Below are 17,927 nucleotides of genomic sequence, written 5' to 3'. Positions count from 1 at the left end.
TCTCAGCAGCAGGGGACGCCAAGTAGACTCCACCCATGCGCCTTCTCCCGCAAGCTCAGCCCGGCGGAGGTCAACTACTCCATCGGTGACAGGGAACTTCTCGCAGTCAAGCTTGCCTTGGAAGAGTGGAGGCATTGGTTGGAGGGAGCCAAACATGCGTTCCTGGTGCTTACTGATCACAAAAACCTTGAGTATCTTCGATCAGCCAAGAGACTAAACCCCAGACAAGCCCGTTGGGCCCTGTTCTTCTCCCGCTTCAATTACACCATCTCCTATCGTCCCGGTACCAAGAATCTTAAAGCTGATGCTCTATCCCGTCTTCATGCCCCTGACGAACAGATCGAAGAACCAGAACCCATTATTCCAAGCTCCCTCATTGTAAGTCCTATTACCTGGTCCGAAGAAACCATTCCCTCCTCCAATGCCTCCACGAACCCTCCGCCGGGCTGTCCACCTGGCTTGCTGTACCTCACTCGGACACGACGCACTCCCACCATTCACTCGGCTCACACTTCACTCGGTACTGGTCACCCGGGGGTCAATGAAACCCTCTCGTTGCTAAAAGAACGCTTCTGGTGGCCAGGGATGGCAAAGGATGTCAGAAGGTACGTGCAGGGCTGTAGGGAGTGTGCCATTTCCAAGTCTCCATGTCATCTTCCAGCTGGTAAGCTCCTTCCTCTGCCCGTTCCAGAACGCCCATGGTCACACCTAGGAGTAGATTTCATCACTGACCTGCCGGTCTCAGACGGTAATACCACCATCCTAGTGGTAGTAGATCGGTTATCCAAGTCATGTCGTCTGATCCCACTCCCAGGTCTGCCTACTGCCATGGAAACAGCTGAAACACTCTTTAATCAGGTTTTTAGATACTTCCGAGTACCTGAAGATATTGTATCTGACCGAGGTCCCCAGTTCATATCCCGAGTATGGAGATCGTTCTTCTCGCTCCTAGGTGTGGCCGTTAGCCTGACGTCGGGGTACCATCCACAGTCGAACGGGCAGACGGAAAGGAAGGTACAGGAAATTGGCCGCTTCCTACGTACCTTCTGTCATGACCACCAGGACTCTTGGAACCAGTTCCTAGGTTGGGCCGAGTACGCCCAAAACTCCCTGAAGCAGTCGACCACTGGACTCACCCCATTCCAATGCGTACTCGGCTTCCAACCTCCACTGTTCCCCTGGGATGGGGAACCCTCCGACGTTCCTGCTGTGGACTACTGGTTCCGAGAGAGCGAGAGGGTCTGGGACTCAGCTCACCATCAGTTGCAGCGGGCCCAGCGCAGACGCAGGATGGTCGCGGATCTTCTGCGTTCTGAAACCCCAGTCTTCCAACCTGGTCAGTTAGTGTGGCTTTCTACCCGAGACATCAGAATGCGTCTGCCTTGCAAAAAGCTGAGTCCCAGGTTAATTGGCCCGTTCCCCATCATCAAGCAGGTCAACCCGGTCACATAACAACTCCGTCTGCCACAAGGGTATCGTATTCATCCTACTTTCCATGTTTCACTACTCAAAGCTCACCATCCCTCTGTTTCCCCCACAGGACCTGACGTAGTTCCCGCCGAACCCCCCCTTCCACTCATCCTGGAGGACGGTACGGCCTACAAGGTCAATGAGATCCTGAACTCCCGACTTCCCATGCTCTACTGTGGTCAATAAACTACCATTCCTGTTAACACCTGTGTCTGCCTCCTGTCTACATGTAACAGTAGTAAGTCCATTTGTGAAATTTCCTCACTACTAAATATTCCACGGTCAACTATTAGTGGTATTATAACAAAGTGGAAGCGATTGGGAACAACAGCAACTTAAGTGCTGGGGGTTGTTTTTCAGGGGTTGAAAGGAACTCTTAATGATTCAGCATACCAGACATTTTGGACAATTCCATGCTCCCAACTTTGTGGGAACAGTTTGGGGATGGCACCTTCCTGTTCCAACATGACATGAGGTCACAAAACAAGGTCCATAAAGACATGGATGAACGAGTTTGGTGTGGAGGAACTTGACTGACCACAGAGACCTGACCTCAACCCGATAGAACACCTTTGGGATGAATTAGAACGGAGACGGCGAGCCAGACCTTCTAGAAGATTGCCTTCAACTTTTGGCTATATATATATATATATATATATATATATATATATATATATATATATATATATATATATATATATATATATATATATATATATATGCCATGTGCACATACTACCAAGCCCCCCAGTATTTTTCTTTCTTTTTTTATTTTTGAAGGTGGCTCAATGCCGTTCTGGCCCAATTTAACCCTTGGCAACAGCCCATGCTATATATTTCGTTATGGACAAAAAACAATTTTGTGACATGATGGATGCACTTTGTTCATGAAAGGTGTTTTCTGTTGTACACAAAATCACATTCACTATTGTGCATGAAATTGAAGTAACTTGAGTTAGTTTTTGGCCTAGTTTTGGGTCTCTCTTTTTTTTTTTTTGGCAACCACAGCTGCCGATTTTTTTTTTTTTTTTTACCATAAATTTGTTATAGTATTCAGATGTGGTTAACAACCTTTTGTCTTCAATATAACTAATAATAATATGATACAATATAACTAATTCAATAAACGTACTAATAAACTCAATCTCTTAAATGTACACCATTGGTTAAGTTATACTAAGAGTGAGACTCAGAGGAAGGTCTCAGATCAACCTCCCCTGCTGCTTTACAGGCCCTGGACAATAAGAGAGCGATCAATTTGGAAGTCACAGCAGGTTAAGTCCAGGCAATTGAGAGAAAAAATGTATAACACATAAAGCTTGAGCTCCTGCATGCATTTCACCTTCACTCCACACATAATATTACAGAAGCCAGAGCCGTTTTAAAGATCACACTGAGTTTGACAGCAGGAAACGGGTTCCTAAACTCAGTCTCACATCCATCACAGGGCATCTTTGCTACAGATGAGCCAGCTGTAGCCATGCAAAAGAGAAGCACCAAGTTCACCTTGCCACCAGAGATCCAGCAGACATCACAAAGAGAAAACAGGTAAACAAGGGCCATGAAACATATGTATATAAACCGGTTCCCTGAGAATGGGAACGAGACGTTGCATATAAATCGACAGAATTATTTGTTATCCGTTATTCTTTTTGAAGCCCTTACTTGTGCCTTTCCGAATAAGGTATTCGGCTTCAGGCACACATCCTACATTAATGGGGTCATATAATATCATTCAATGTAAAAAAATCAGGTCTTCAATTGAAAATTTTCTTGTGACCGATCACATCTAAATTTTTCAGTTGGTCAAATTGAATTTCTGTGAATTGATGCAATTTAATTAAATTTGGCAAACTAAAAAATTTTGATGTGATCGGTCACTATAGAAAATTTTCAATTGGAGACCTGATTTTTTTTTACAGTGTTGTCATTAGACCCTGCGTATTTAGACCTGGCATTAAAATCTGTTTTGAGTGATTGGATCACAAGTGGTTTACACCTGATGTCTCAGATGTATCTTCTGTGACACAAACTACTGGTTTCAAAAATGCTTTAATAATTGTGACCCGTGCTGGCAAAATTAATCACAATGAGCAAATTTAAAAAAGTTATTGTTATTTTCAAATTCTCTATTAAATCCCTTCAAAATGATGTATGGTTTGTTTGAATCGGACAAATAAATGATGAGCTATACCAGTTTGAAGTCGAAAGTCAGCAAAGTAAATTTTGAGAATAATAGAGTACAATTTTTCTAAAGGTTCCAAAACTAAATCACCTGGCAACCATATCTTAAAATCCCTGGTAATAACACCACATTTGACACACACCAAGTCAAAACCAAATATCTATAGGATTCAGCGGTTTAGATCACCAAAGTCACGTGATTTCAGCAGTTTGGCGGTTTGACACGCGATCCGAATCATGATTCGACTCGCTGATTCATAACGCTTCGAAGCTTCATGATGCAGTGTTTTGAAATCGGTCATCACTAAATAAGTCGTTATTTAGATTTTTTTGCGCACAAAGACTATTCTATTCTACTATTCGCTTCATAAAGTTATTGTAGAACCACTGTAGTGAGATGGACTTTGTAACGACGTCTTTAGTACCTTTTATGGGTCTTGAGAGTGTAAAGTGCATTGTGCCAATGGAGGCCTTTCTGAGCCATCGGATTTCAACTAAAATATCTTCATTTGTGTTCCGAAGATGAACGGAGGTCTTACGGGTGTCGAACGACATGAGGGTAAGTAATTAATGTCAGAATTTTCATTTTTGGGTGAACTAACCCTTTAATAAACAAATTTTTGTGAAAACCCCAAAATAGTCCAAAATCAAAAGCTTTCACTTGTTTGGCCTGTAGATCGAAATTAACCCGTCACTATGCGCATTCCGACTCCTTTTGCCAGCACGGGTCACAATTAATTCTCATCGCAAACATGACATCTTAATTATTTTAGTCAAGATCATATATATTGTACTTTGGATGTGCGTGCTTCATATGATCTACAGTATGTCACTGAATGTTGATGTCAGACAAATCGGAAAAGTTCCACAAAGTCTTGTGTTTTAGTGCATAAACCCTTGTTTTAGAGTAACAAGTGAGTAGATGATCTTTTCGCTTTGCCCAGGACGCATTAACATTTATACTAGAACTCCAATGTGGTCACATGCATTTTTGGCTACCTCGGGTCGTGGTTTGATTGATCTGTTCATAAATGTTTTAAAGAAACTGTTGAGAAATTTAGAACAATATGTTTAGCATTCATAATCTCTGAAGATCAAGGGCAATTTTTACCCTAAGCTGCAGAGAAAATTCTTTGTAATTCCAGAAATACAAACCCTCAGTTTACGGTTAATTTGAGTCATCATTAACAAGCCGTTTTTATGCGATATGGATCATCTGCTCTCCGCAGGGCTGCTCGCAATATTAACTCTGACTACATTCAGAACCCATGCAGTATTCACTGTACCAACTTTAAGGTACAATGTGTCTGCAGTCCACAAAGGTGTAACAAAAATCCACTAAAAGCACCTCAAATGATGTGGAAAAGACTAACCAAGCATCATAGGTGCTTGAGTTTTTAGGAAGAGAAATGACTTACAAGCAATGTGAAGACTGGCTTCTCTGCTGAGGATGGTCCCGAAAGAGTTGGAAGCCAGACATTGGTAAATACCAGCATCCTCTTCCTTATTGAGCTGGCTGATTCGAAGGTTTCCTCCTGAGATGCTGTATCGAGAGCCGGGTTGAGGGGAAATGAAGCTGTCGTTCATTTTCCACCTATAAAATACACGGGGAAGTTAATAGAGTGTGAATAGAGAGTTTGGAGTACTTGAAGACATTTTCCTCCTTATTTGAAATAAAAGATGGTGAGATATATTTGTTTGATATTCGTAATATATATGGTACTTATATGGCACAAACAGAATACAAAAAAGAACCTGGACCTTTTAAAACTGTTCAGTGAAAGGTAATATTGACTGTCCACCTCAAGCAGTGTTGTTATTGTTAACTAAAACTAATAAAATCATTATTGTTAATTAAAACAAAGCTAAAATAAAATAAAATATTAGATGAAAAACTTGACTAACTGGGTAAATAGACATATGAAACCAAAAATTAATAAAAATGACAAAATCACATAACATAATTACTAAAACTTAAACTAAAGTTAAATTGAATGTTGAAAATATGAACATAAAAGCTAATCCTAAATAATAATAAACACTATTATAGTATAAAAATAATGTGAAAATAACACCAACCTCAAGTCAAACTAGATAGCCCATATGAGCTGTTTTATTTTTTTATTCATGTTATTTTAATTCAAAATGTTTGCAAGTTTTGAAATCCCAATATTGAAATGCAAATAATAACTCTTTCATTCTTTTAGCATTTATAAAATAAAATAAAAATCCATGATCATCCAAAATCAAACATGAACAAAAAAAGAACGAACATTTAATTCATTTTGAACTATCTAAAAAAATGTGTTCAGCATTCATGGACACGAAGTGACAAAAACACTAACAACAGCAAAGGCTGTTAAGTAGAAAGACATGACTTTTACAACAGATCGATGGTCCAGTCCAGTCACCCCGAAGACATCAGAAACCACAAAACCCAAGAGACGCACATGAGTTCAGACCCACTGCTACAAAAGCCTCATCTTTACGTCATCACACCATTAATCAATACAGTCAAGTAACGTAATCACTGCCTTTCCTCATTATTGAATCGTAATCATTGAAAAAAAACAGACCACTCTGTCAATGTAACATACAAATGAGAACAGATGAGTCTGCAGTGTGTATACCACAGCAAATAAGGGACTTTTTAATTGACAAACAGGAGAAAACAGAGAAGGGCACTATAGTGGCCATCTGGATTTAATGTGGACAAAGACATTATCTATGTCAATTACCTGTCTGGGTATATGTACAAACAAAATCAATATAACACACAAAAAACTAAAGATACCACGCGGTCACGTTTCCCTCCCACACACTAAAGGCCACGTCTACGACCTTTACTGATAGAAATCTGTACCGGCTGCACAAGTGAATGCATGGGACTTGGGAGATATATTTGCAAGAACAGCTCACTGTTTGCTCTGCATGTCACTCAAATTCAATGACGCACTTTAAGAGAAAAAAAAAAAAAAGAAATAAATTGGTTCAGCTGAACGGAATTCTTTCAGGGACTATATGCTCTAGACATATTATATTCTGAATACATTGAGTATGTTTTCCAGACTACCGAGGAAGGTGAATGCCCAAATAGTGCCGTTAGAAACATTTCAATCTTTTCAGTTTTATCTGAGTGCTGAAAAATATTCAAATGTATAATTTATCAGCTGAACAGAAGTACAGAAATCCAAGGGCAGACTGTTTTCAAAAAGTCTAGCATTTAAAGACATTAATTATTATTTTTTCCCATTCATTTTAGACAGATGTCAGAGCCTTAAAGTGGTGGGTTTCCTTTGAAATGTTTGTTTTTAATTTTTTATAACTGAACTTGAATAAATGTTTTTGATTTGATCAGAAAATAATGTAGGTTGTATTTTTTTTATGTAGATTTCTATATTTAATGTTTTTGAAAGAAGTATATGTTCACTAAGGCTGTACTTATTTTAAGAACAATACAGTAAAACATTGTGAAATGGCATTACATATTTAATATTGAGTTAATATTATCATAAGTGTTTTCTATTTTAATATATTTAAAAATGCGCTTTATTCCTGAATTTTCAGCATCATTACTCCAGTCTTCAGTGTCACATGATGCTTCTAAAGAAACATTTCTTTCATTGAAACATTAATTTGTTGATTATTATCGACGATGATAATATGTTTCTCTTTTTTTTGAAAATCATGATATATATCTTTAGGATTCTCTGACTAATAGAAAGGGTCAAACAATACATCAAAAATTCACAGTGTACTCGCTGAATAAAAGTATTAATTTCTTTAAAAAAGAGAGAAGGAGAGAGAAAAAAATACCTAAATGACCCCCAAGAAAATACATAGGTTACTTTTATGAAAAAGTTATGCCTGACGAAGCGCTGCTGCTTGGTAAATACATTTTTGGAGCTGCAATTTCAGTGTGCAGACATAATTTTTCTTTGTTAATTTAGGTTACTTTTATGGCCATTGAGGAGAAACAAAATATAAGCTGTCAGACTGGAGAAAGTGTAAATGGGCCTCTGAGATTGAATACAATTAAGTAAATTGACTCTGAGCCCTCGTACCAAAATAATGTTTGAAACATACACACAGCAATTAAAATAATATAAATAATTCAAATGAAAACAAAAGAGATCAGGAATCAAGCACAAGACCAAGAGGGAGTCAAAGAAAGAGGGCAGCCATGGAAGAGAAGTGGCTGAAGAAAATAGCTTTTCAAAGCAAAATTAAATCCAATTAAACTCAGCGTGGGTCTTCCGCAAAATAAAAATATAAACAATAAATCAGAAAGGCCAAACCAGCTGAGACTAGTTTGTATTGGATTTGACATAATCAAGGACTGCAGCGACAACATAAAGGGTTCTCGGTAACAATGGCAATGGAGAGCTCCACTACTGATAAATTAATGTGTCCTTGGCAGCCTGAAAAAGAGTTCCCTTCATGTTAGAAATACCCAACATGTGCTCAAGCGCTCAGGAAAACTTCCAAGGTCCCTACACTCGAACTCAAACCTAGATTGAACAGGTTAATCAAGGATTATGGATTGTCTGTTTGTCTTTGCCACTGATAAAAAAAATGATCAAATCAAGCTTGTCTTGGCTTTTTTATACCAAAATCCATCAGCATGCTGGGATCTCACCTGTAGGATGGGGGCGGATGTCCCTGGGCTTCACAGCTGAAGGTGACCTCCCGGCTGGGCTCATTAAGATGGAGAGGGAATACAATACTTCCCGGCTGTTTGGTGAATACTGGCCTCAGAGGACCGCTGCCTTCTAAAGGTGAGGAGGAAAAGATCACAATTACACTGCTAGTCAATGCTAAGTTTAGCTTTGTATAGCAAAGCTGTTCTGAAAGGTATCCATCTGTTCACTGGATGAAAGCCTAGCTGTCATTCAATAGTTGTCAAGTGGGCAGCATAAATTTGGCACGATCAAAGAAATCTAAAAGACACTTGAGATTATTGTTGGCAGGATGTTAGCTACCCTACACGTTGAAGATGCTAATATCACAAACCCCAAATGAGTAAAACATATGTTAAAACACTGAACTTTTGAGGCAATACATTTAGTTACATACTGCATACTGCTTATCCACCACCTATGTTTACAATTCATACATTTAGTCACAAAGCTTATTCAATTTGCATGAAACACATGGTGAGCCACTAAGCTTTCTAATGCGATTTCCTCATACCAAAGTCGCTAACTTGCAGGAAAGTAGCTTAATTGTGTGTATCGTGTGAACACTTAAAAAGTCTGGAAATTTTGTGGTTTATTATTCTCCGTAATTACATGTTGATGGTTAGCGCAAACCACTTATCCTGTCTTATTAAGCACAAATGGCCTTCAGCAAGATGAGACATCCACCCAACAATGAGCAGGATGGAGAGTTTTTATGCGACACTGAATGCAATTTGCATAATCTAAAACTCATTTTATGCCGATTAACACAACATAGAGCCTAATGTTAGTGCATTGTGTCCAAAACACCACAAAACGTTTCCATGGTTTGTCCCAAAAAAGGTGATAAACAGAATTTTTGAGTATTTAAATTACATCTGCACTGAAACTTTTCAACTTGTTTTGTTGTATCTGCCATTTTTCATGGCATTTCAAACATGTTATCCAGAGAAATTGACAGCTAATTTTATAACCAATGTGAAGTCTTGATTTTCTAATAATAAGCAATAAACTAATTTATAAATCGTTCTTAGCCTGCTTTGCAGCCATAATATGACGTCATTTCTACAAACACAAAATTTAATGCATTTTATTAATTGGCATTATTAATTATTATATAAATGCCATGTCAGATGCTTATGGAAGCTTGTTTCCGCCACAGAATAAAACAATTAAAAAGGTAATTGTGACTTTTTATCTCACAATTCTGACTTTTTAATCAAAGAATCTTGTGATATAAAGTCGTGATTGTGAGTTATAAAGTCAGAATTGTAAGTTATAAAGTCAGAATTGCACGATTAAGTTAATATCTCAAAATTCGGACTTTTACAACAAACAATTGTGGGATAATAAGTCTGAATTGTGAGATATAAAGTCTGAATTGCGAGTTATAAAGTCAGAATTGTGAGGTGTAAACTCAAAAAATGATAGTTCAAAATGTTTTCTCAATTCTTTATAACTTTATAACGTGCAATTCTGACTTTATATCTTGCAATTCTGACTTTATATCACACAATTCTGACTTTATATCTTGCAATTCTGACTTTATATCACGCAATTCTGACTTTATATCACGCAATTCTGACTTGCAATTCAGACTTTATAACTCACAATTCTGACTTTATGTCACTCAATTCTGACTTTATATCACTCAATTCTGACTTTATATCACACAATTATGACTGTATCCCTCAATTCTGACTTTATATCACTCAATTATGACTTTATATCTTGCAATTCTGACTTTATATCACACAATTCAGACTTTATAACTCGCAATTCAGACTTTATATCATGCAATTCTGACTTTGTATCACTCAATTCTGATTTTATAACTCACAATTCTGACTTTATATCACGCAATTCTGACTTTATATCACACAATTCTGACTTTATATCTTGCAATTCTGACTTTATATCACGCAATTCTGACTTTATATCACGCAATTATGACTTTATATCACTCAATTATGACTTTATATCACTCAATTATGACTTTGTATCACTCTATTCTGATTTTATAACTCTTAATTCTGACTTTATATCACTCAATTATGACTTTGTATCACTCTATTCTGATTTTATAACTCACAATTCTGACTTTATATCACTCAATTATGACTTTGTATCACTCTATTCTGATTTTATAACTCACAATTCTGACTTTAGATCTCTCAATTCTGACTTTATATCACTCAATTCTGACTTTATATCACACAATTATGACTTTATAACTTGCAATTCAGACTTTATAACTCGCAATTCAGACTTTATATCACTCAATTCTGACTTTATATCACACAATTCTGACTTTATAACTTGCAATTCAGACTTTATAACTCGCAATTCAGACTTTATATCACTCAATTCTGACTTTATATCACTCAATTCTGACTTTATATCACTCAATTCTGACTTAATATCACACAATTATGACTGTATCCCTCAATTCTGACTTTATATCACTCAATTCTGACTTTATATCTTGCAATTCTGATTTTATATCACGCAATTCAGACTTTATAACTCGCAATTCAGACTTTATATCTTGCAATTCTGACTTTGTATCACTCAATTCTGATTTTATAACTCACAATTCTGACTTTATATCAAACAATTCTGACTTTATCTCACAATTCTGACTTTATATCAAACAATTCTGACTTTGTATCACTCAATTCTGACTTTATATCTTGCAATTCTGACTTTATATCTCACAATTCAGACTTTATATCACTCAATTCTGACTTTATATTATTCAATTCTGACTTTATAACTCGCAATTCTGACTTTATATCTTGATATTCTGACTTTATATCTCACAATTCTGACTTTATATCACTCAATTCTGACTTTATATCTCACAATTCAGACTTTATAACTCGCAATTCAGACTTTATATCACTCAATTCTGACTTTATATCACTTAATTCTGACTTTATATCACTCAATTCAGACTTTATAACTCGCAATTCAGACTTTATATCACTCAATTCTGACGTTATATCAAACAATTCTGACTTTATATCTTGCAATTCTGACTTTATATCTCTCAATTCTGACTTTATATCACTCAATTCTGACTTTATATCTTGCAATTCTGACTTTATATCACACAATTCAGACTTTATATCACTCAATTCTGACTTTATATTATTCAATTCTGACTTTATAACTCACAATTCTGACTTTATATCTTGATATTCTGACTTTATATCTCACAATTCTGACTTTATATCACTCAATTCTGACTTTATATCTCACAATTCAGACTTTATAACTCGCAATTCAGACTTTATATCACTCAATTCTGACTTTATATCACTTAATTCTGACTTTATATCACTCAATTCAGACTTTATAACTCGCAATTCAGACTTTATATCACTCAATTCTGACGTTATATCAAACAATTCTGACTTTATATCTTGCAATTCTGACTTTATATCTCTCAATTCTGACTTTATATCACTCAATTCTGACTTTATATAATGCAATTCTGACTTTATATCACACAATTCTGACTTTATATCACGCAATTCTGACTTTATATCACTCAATTCTGACTTTATATCACACAATTCTGACTTTATATCACGCAATTCTGACTTTATATCACGCCATTATGACTTTATATCACGCAATTACGACTTTGTATCAGTCAATTCTGATTTTATATCACTCAATTCTGACTTTATATCACTCAATTCTGACTTTATACCTTGCAATTCTGACTTTATAACTCGCAATTCAGACTTTACATCACTCAATTCTGACTTTATAACTCGCAATTCTGACTTTATATCACTCAATTCTGACTTTATATCACTCAATTCAGACTTTATAAGTCGCAACTCAGACTTTAAATCATGCAATTCTGACTTTGTATCACTCAATTCTGACTTTATATCACTCAATTCTGACTTTATATAACGCAATTCTAACTTTATATTATGCAATTATGACTTTATATCACTCAATTCTGACTTTGAATCATGCAATTCTGACTTTGAATCACTCAATTCTGACTTTATATCACACAATTCTGACTTTATATCACGCAATTCTGACTTTATATTATGCAATTCTGACTTTATATCACACAATTCAGACTTTATAACTCGCAATTCAGACTTTATATCATGCAATTCTGACTTTGTATCACTCAATTCTGATTTTATAACTCACAATTCTGACTTTATATCACGCAATTCTGACTTTATATCACACAATTCTGACTTTATATCTTGCAATTCTGACTTTATATCACGCAATTCTGACTTTATATCACGCAATTATGACTTTATATCACTCAATTATGACTTTTTATCACTCAATTATGACTTTGTATCACTCTATTCTGATTTTATAACTCTTAATTCTGACTTTATATCACTCAATTATGACTTTGTATCACTCTATTCTGATTTTATAACTCACAATTCTGACTTTATATCACTCAATTATGACTTTGTATTACTCTATTCTGATTTTATAACTCACAATTCTGACTTTAGATCTCTCAATTCTGACTTTATATCACTCAATTCTGACTTTATATCACACAATTATGACTTTATAACTTGCAATTCAGACTTTATAACTCGCAATTCAGACTTTATGTCACTCAATTCTGACGTTATATCAAACAATTCTGACTTTATATCTTGCAATTCTGACTTTATATCTCTCAATTCTGACTTTATATCACTCAATTCTGACTTTATATAATGCAATTCTGACTTTATATCACACAATTCTGACTTTATATCACGCAATTCTGACTTTATATCACTCAATTCTGACTTTATATCACACAATTCTGACTTTATATCACGCAATTCTGACTTTATATCACGCCATTATGACTTTATATCACGCAATTACGACTTTGTATCAGTCAATTCTGATTTTATATCACTCAATTCTGACTTTATATCACTCAATTCTGACTTTATACCTTGCAATTCTGACTTTATAACTCGCAATTCAGACTTTACATCACTCAATTCTGACTTTATAACTCGCAATTCTGACTTTATATCACTCAATTCTGACTTTATATCACTCAATTCAGACTTTATAAGTCGCAACTCAGACTTTAAATCATGCAATTCTGACTTTGTATCACTCAATTCTGACTTTATATCACTCAATTCTGACTTTATATAACGCAATTCTAACTTTATATTATGCAATTATGACTTTATATCACTCAATTCTGACTTTGAATCATGCAATTCTGACTTTGAATCACTCAATTCTGACTTTATATCACACAATTCTGACTTTATATCACGCAATTCTGACTTTATATTATGCAATTCTGACTTTATATCACACAATTCAGACTTTATAACTCGCAATTCAGACTTTATATCATGCAATTCTGACTTTGTATCACTCAATTCTGATTTTATAACTCACAATTCTGACTTTATATCACGCAATTCTGACTTTATATCACACAATTCTGACTTTATATCTTGCAATTCTGACTTTATATCACGCAATTCTGACTTTATATCACGCAATTATGACTTTATATCACTCAATTATGACTTTTTATCACTCAATTATGACTTTGTATCACTCTATTCTGATTTTATAACTCTTAATTCTGACTTTATATCACTCAATTATGACTTTGTATCACTCTATTCTGATTTTATAACTCACAATTCTGACTTTATATCACTCAATTATGACTTTGTATTACTCTATTCTGATTTTATAACTCACAATTCTGACTTTAGATCTCTCAATTCTGACTTTATATCACTCAATTCTGACTTTATATCACACAATTATGACTTTATAACTTGCAATTCAGACTTTATAACTCGCAATTCAGACTTTATATCACTCAATTCTGACGTTATATCAAACAATTCTGACTTTATATCTTGCAATTCTGACTTTATATCTCTCAATTCTGACTTTATATCACTCAATTCTGACTTTATATAATGCAATTCTGACTTTATATCACACAATTCTGACTTTATATCACGCAATTCTGACTTTATATCACTCAATTCTGACTTTATATCACACAATTCTGACTTTATATCACACAATTCTGACTTTATATCACGCCATTATGACTTTATATCACGCAATTACGACTTTGTATCAGTCAATTCTGATTTTATATCACTCAATTCTGACTTTATATCACTCAATTCTGACTTTATATCTTGCAATTCTGACTTTTTAACTCGCAATTCAGACTTTACATCACTCAATTCTGACTTTATAACTCGCAATTCTGACTTTATATCACTCAATTCTGACTTTATATCACTCAATTCAGACTTTATAAGTCGCAACTCAGACTTTAAATCATGCAATTCTGACTTTGTATCACTCAATTCTGACTTTATATCACTCAATTCTGACTTTATATAACGCAATTCTGACTTTATATTATGCAATTATGACTTTATATCACTCAATTCTGACTTTGAATCATGCAATTCTGACTTTGAATCACTCAATTCTGACTTTATATCACACAATTCTGACTTTATATCACACAATTCTGACTTTATATTATGCAATTCTGACTTTATATCACACAATTCAGACTTTATAACTCGCAATTCAGACTTTATATCATGCAATTCTGACTTTGTATCACTCAATTCTGATTTTATAACTCACAATTCTGACTTTATATCACGCAATTCTGACTTTATATCACACAATTCTGACTTTATATCTTGCAATTCTGACTTTATATCACGCAATTCTGACTTTATATCACGCAATTATGACTTTATATCACTCAATTATGACTTTATATCACTCAATTATGACTTTGTACCACTCTATTCTGATTTTATAACTCTTAATTCTGACTTTATATCACTCAATTATGACTTTGTATCACTCTATTCTGATTTTATAACTCACAATTCTGACTTTATATCACTCAATTATGACTTTGTATCACTCTATTCTGATTTTATAACTCACAATTCTGACTTTAGATCTCTCAATTCTGACTTTATATCACTCAATTCTGACTTTATATCACACAATTATGACTTTATAACTTGCAATTCAGACTTTATAACTCGCAATTCAGACTTTATATCACTCAATTCTGACTTTATATCACACAATTCTGACTTTATAACTTGCAATTCAGACTTTATAACTCGCAATTCAGACTTTATATCACTCAATTCTGACTTTATATCACTCAATTCTGACTTTATATCACTCAATTCTGACTTAATATCACACAATTATGACTGTATCCCTCAATTCTGACTTTATATCACTCAATTCTGACTTTATATCTTGCAATTCTGATTTTATATCACGCAATTCAGACTTTATAACTCGCAATTCAGACTTTATATCTTGCAATTCTGACTTTGTATCACTCAATTCTGATTTTATAACTCACAATTCTGACTTTATATCAAACAATTCTGACTTTATCTCACAATTCTGACTTTATATCAAACAATTCTGACTTTGTATCACTCAATTCTGACTTTATATCTTGCAATTCTGACTTTATATCTCACAATTCAGACTTTATATCACTCAATTCTGACTTTATATTATTCAATTCTGACTTTATAACTCGCAATTCTGACTTTATATCTTGATATTCTGACTTTATATCTCACAATTCTGACTTTATATCACTCAATTCTGACTTTATATCTCACAATTCAGACTTTATAACTCGCAATTCAGACTTTATATCACTCAATTCTGACTTTATATCACTTAATTCTGACTTTATATCACTCAATTCAGACTTTATAACTCGCAATTCAGACTTTATATCACTCAATTCTGACGTTATATCAAACAATTCTGACTTTATATCCTGCAATTCTGACTTTATATCTCTCAATTCTGACTTTATATCACTCAATTCTGACTTTATATCTTGCAATTCTGACTTTATATCACACAATTCAGACTTTATATCACTCAATTCTGACTTTATATTATTCAATTCTGACTTTATAACTCACAATTCTGACTTTATATCTTGATATTCTGACTTTATATCTCACAATTCTGACTTTATATCACTCAATTCTGACTTTATATCTCACAATTCAGACTTTATAACTCGCAATTCAGACTTTATATCACTCAATTCTGACTTTATATCACTTAATTCTGACTTTATATCACTCAATTCAGACTTTATAACTCGCAATTCAGACTTTATATCACTCAATTCTGACGTTATATCAAACAATTCTGACTTTATATCTTGCAATTCTGACTTTATATCTCTCAATTCTGACTTTATATCACTCAATTCTGACTTTATATCTTGCAATTCTGACTTTATATCACACAATTCTGACTTTATATCACTCAATTCTGACTTTATATCACTCAATTCTGACTTTATATCACACAATTCTGACTTTATATCATGCAATTCTGACTTTATATCACGCCATTATGACTTTATATCACGCAATTACGACTTTGTATCAGTCAATTCTGATTTTATATCACTCAATTCTGACTTTATATCACTCAATTCTGACTTTATATCTTGCAATTCTGACTTTATAACTCACAATTCAGACTTTACATCACTCAATTCTGACTTTATAACTCGCAATTCTGACTTTATGTCACTCAATTCTGACTTTATATCACTCAATTCAGACTTTATAAGTCGCAACTCAGACTTTAAATCATGCAATTCTGACTTTGTATCACTCAATTCTGACTTTATATCACTCAATTCTGACTTTATATAACACAATTCTGACTTTATATTATGCAATTATGACTTTATATCACTCAATTCTGACTTTAAATCATGCAATTCTGACTTTGTATCACTCAATTCTGACTTTATATCACACAATTCTGACTTTATATCACGCAATTCTGACTTTATATTATGCAATTCTGACTTTATATCACGTAATTCTGACTTTATATCACTAAATTCAGACTTTATAAGTCGCAACTCAGACTTTATATCATGCAATTCTGACTTTGTATCACTCAATTCTGATTTTATATAACTCAATTCTGAATTTATAACTTGCAATTCAGACTTTATATCAATCAATTCTGACTTTATATCACTGAATTCTTACTTTATATCACTGAATTCTGACTTTATATCACTCAATTCTGACTTTATATCACACAATTCTGACTTTATATCACTCAATTCTGACTTTATATCACACAATTCTGACTTAATATCACACAACTCTGACTTAATATGACTCAATTCTGACTTTATATCACTCAATTCTGACTTTATATCACACAATTCTGACTTTATATCTTGCAATTCTGACTTTATATTACTCCATTCTGACTTTATATCACTCAAGTCTGACTTTATATCACTCAAGTCTGACTTTTATCACTCAATTCTGACTGTATATCACACAATTATGACTGTATCACTCAATTCTGACTTTATATCACTCAATTCTGACTTTATATCACGCAATTCTGACTTTATATCACTCTATTCTGACTTTATATCTTTCAATTCTGACTTTATATCACTCAATTCAGAATTTATAACTCGCAATTCAGACTTTATATAATGCAATTCTGACTTTGTAT

The 17,927-nt window shown here is 34.1% G+C and overlaps 1 protein-coding gene across 1 annotated transcript in view; it reads right to left on the bottom strand.

Moving 5' to 3' along the window:
* Positions 1–17,927, bottom strand: part of cntn3a.1 (contactin 3a, tandem duplicate 1) — a 139,687-nt gene that overhangs the window by 55,531 nt on the left and 66,229 nt on the right. Inside the window, exons 3-4 of the mRNA XM_079802329.1 lie at positions 8,294–8,426; positions 5,073–5,248 (exon numbers count right to left, since the gene is read on the bottom strand). Coding sequence (XP_079658455.1) covers positions 5,073–5,248; positions 8,294–8,426 — 309 coding nt within the window. The remainder of the gene's footprint in view (positions 1–5,072; positions 5,249–8,293; positions 8,427–17,927) is intronic.

Source organism: Gobio gobio (genome assembly GCF_949357685.1).
Source record: "Gobio gobio genome assembly, chromosome: 21".
Lineage (NCBI taxonomy): Eukaryota > Metazoa > Chordata > Actinopteri > Cypriniformes > Gobionidae > Gobio > Gobio gobio.
Note: the sequence above shows the minus strand (reverse complement) of the source record. Positions and strands in the feature narration are given on the sequence as shown.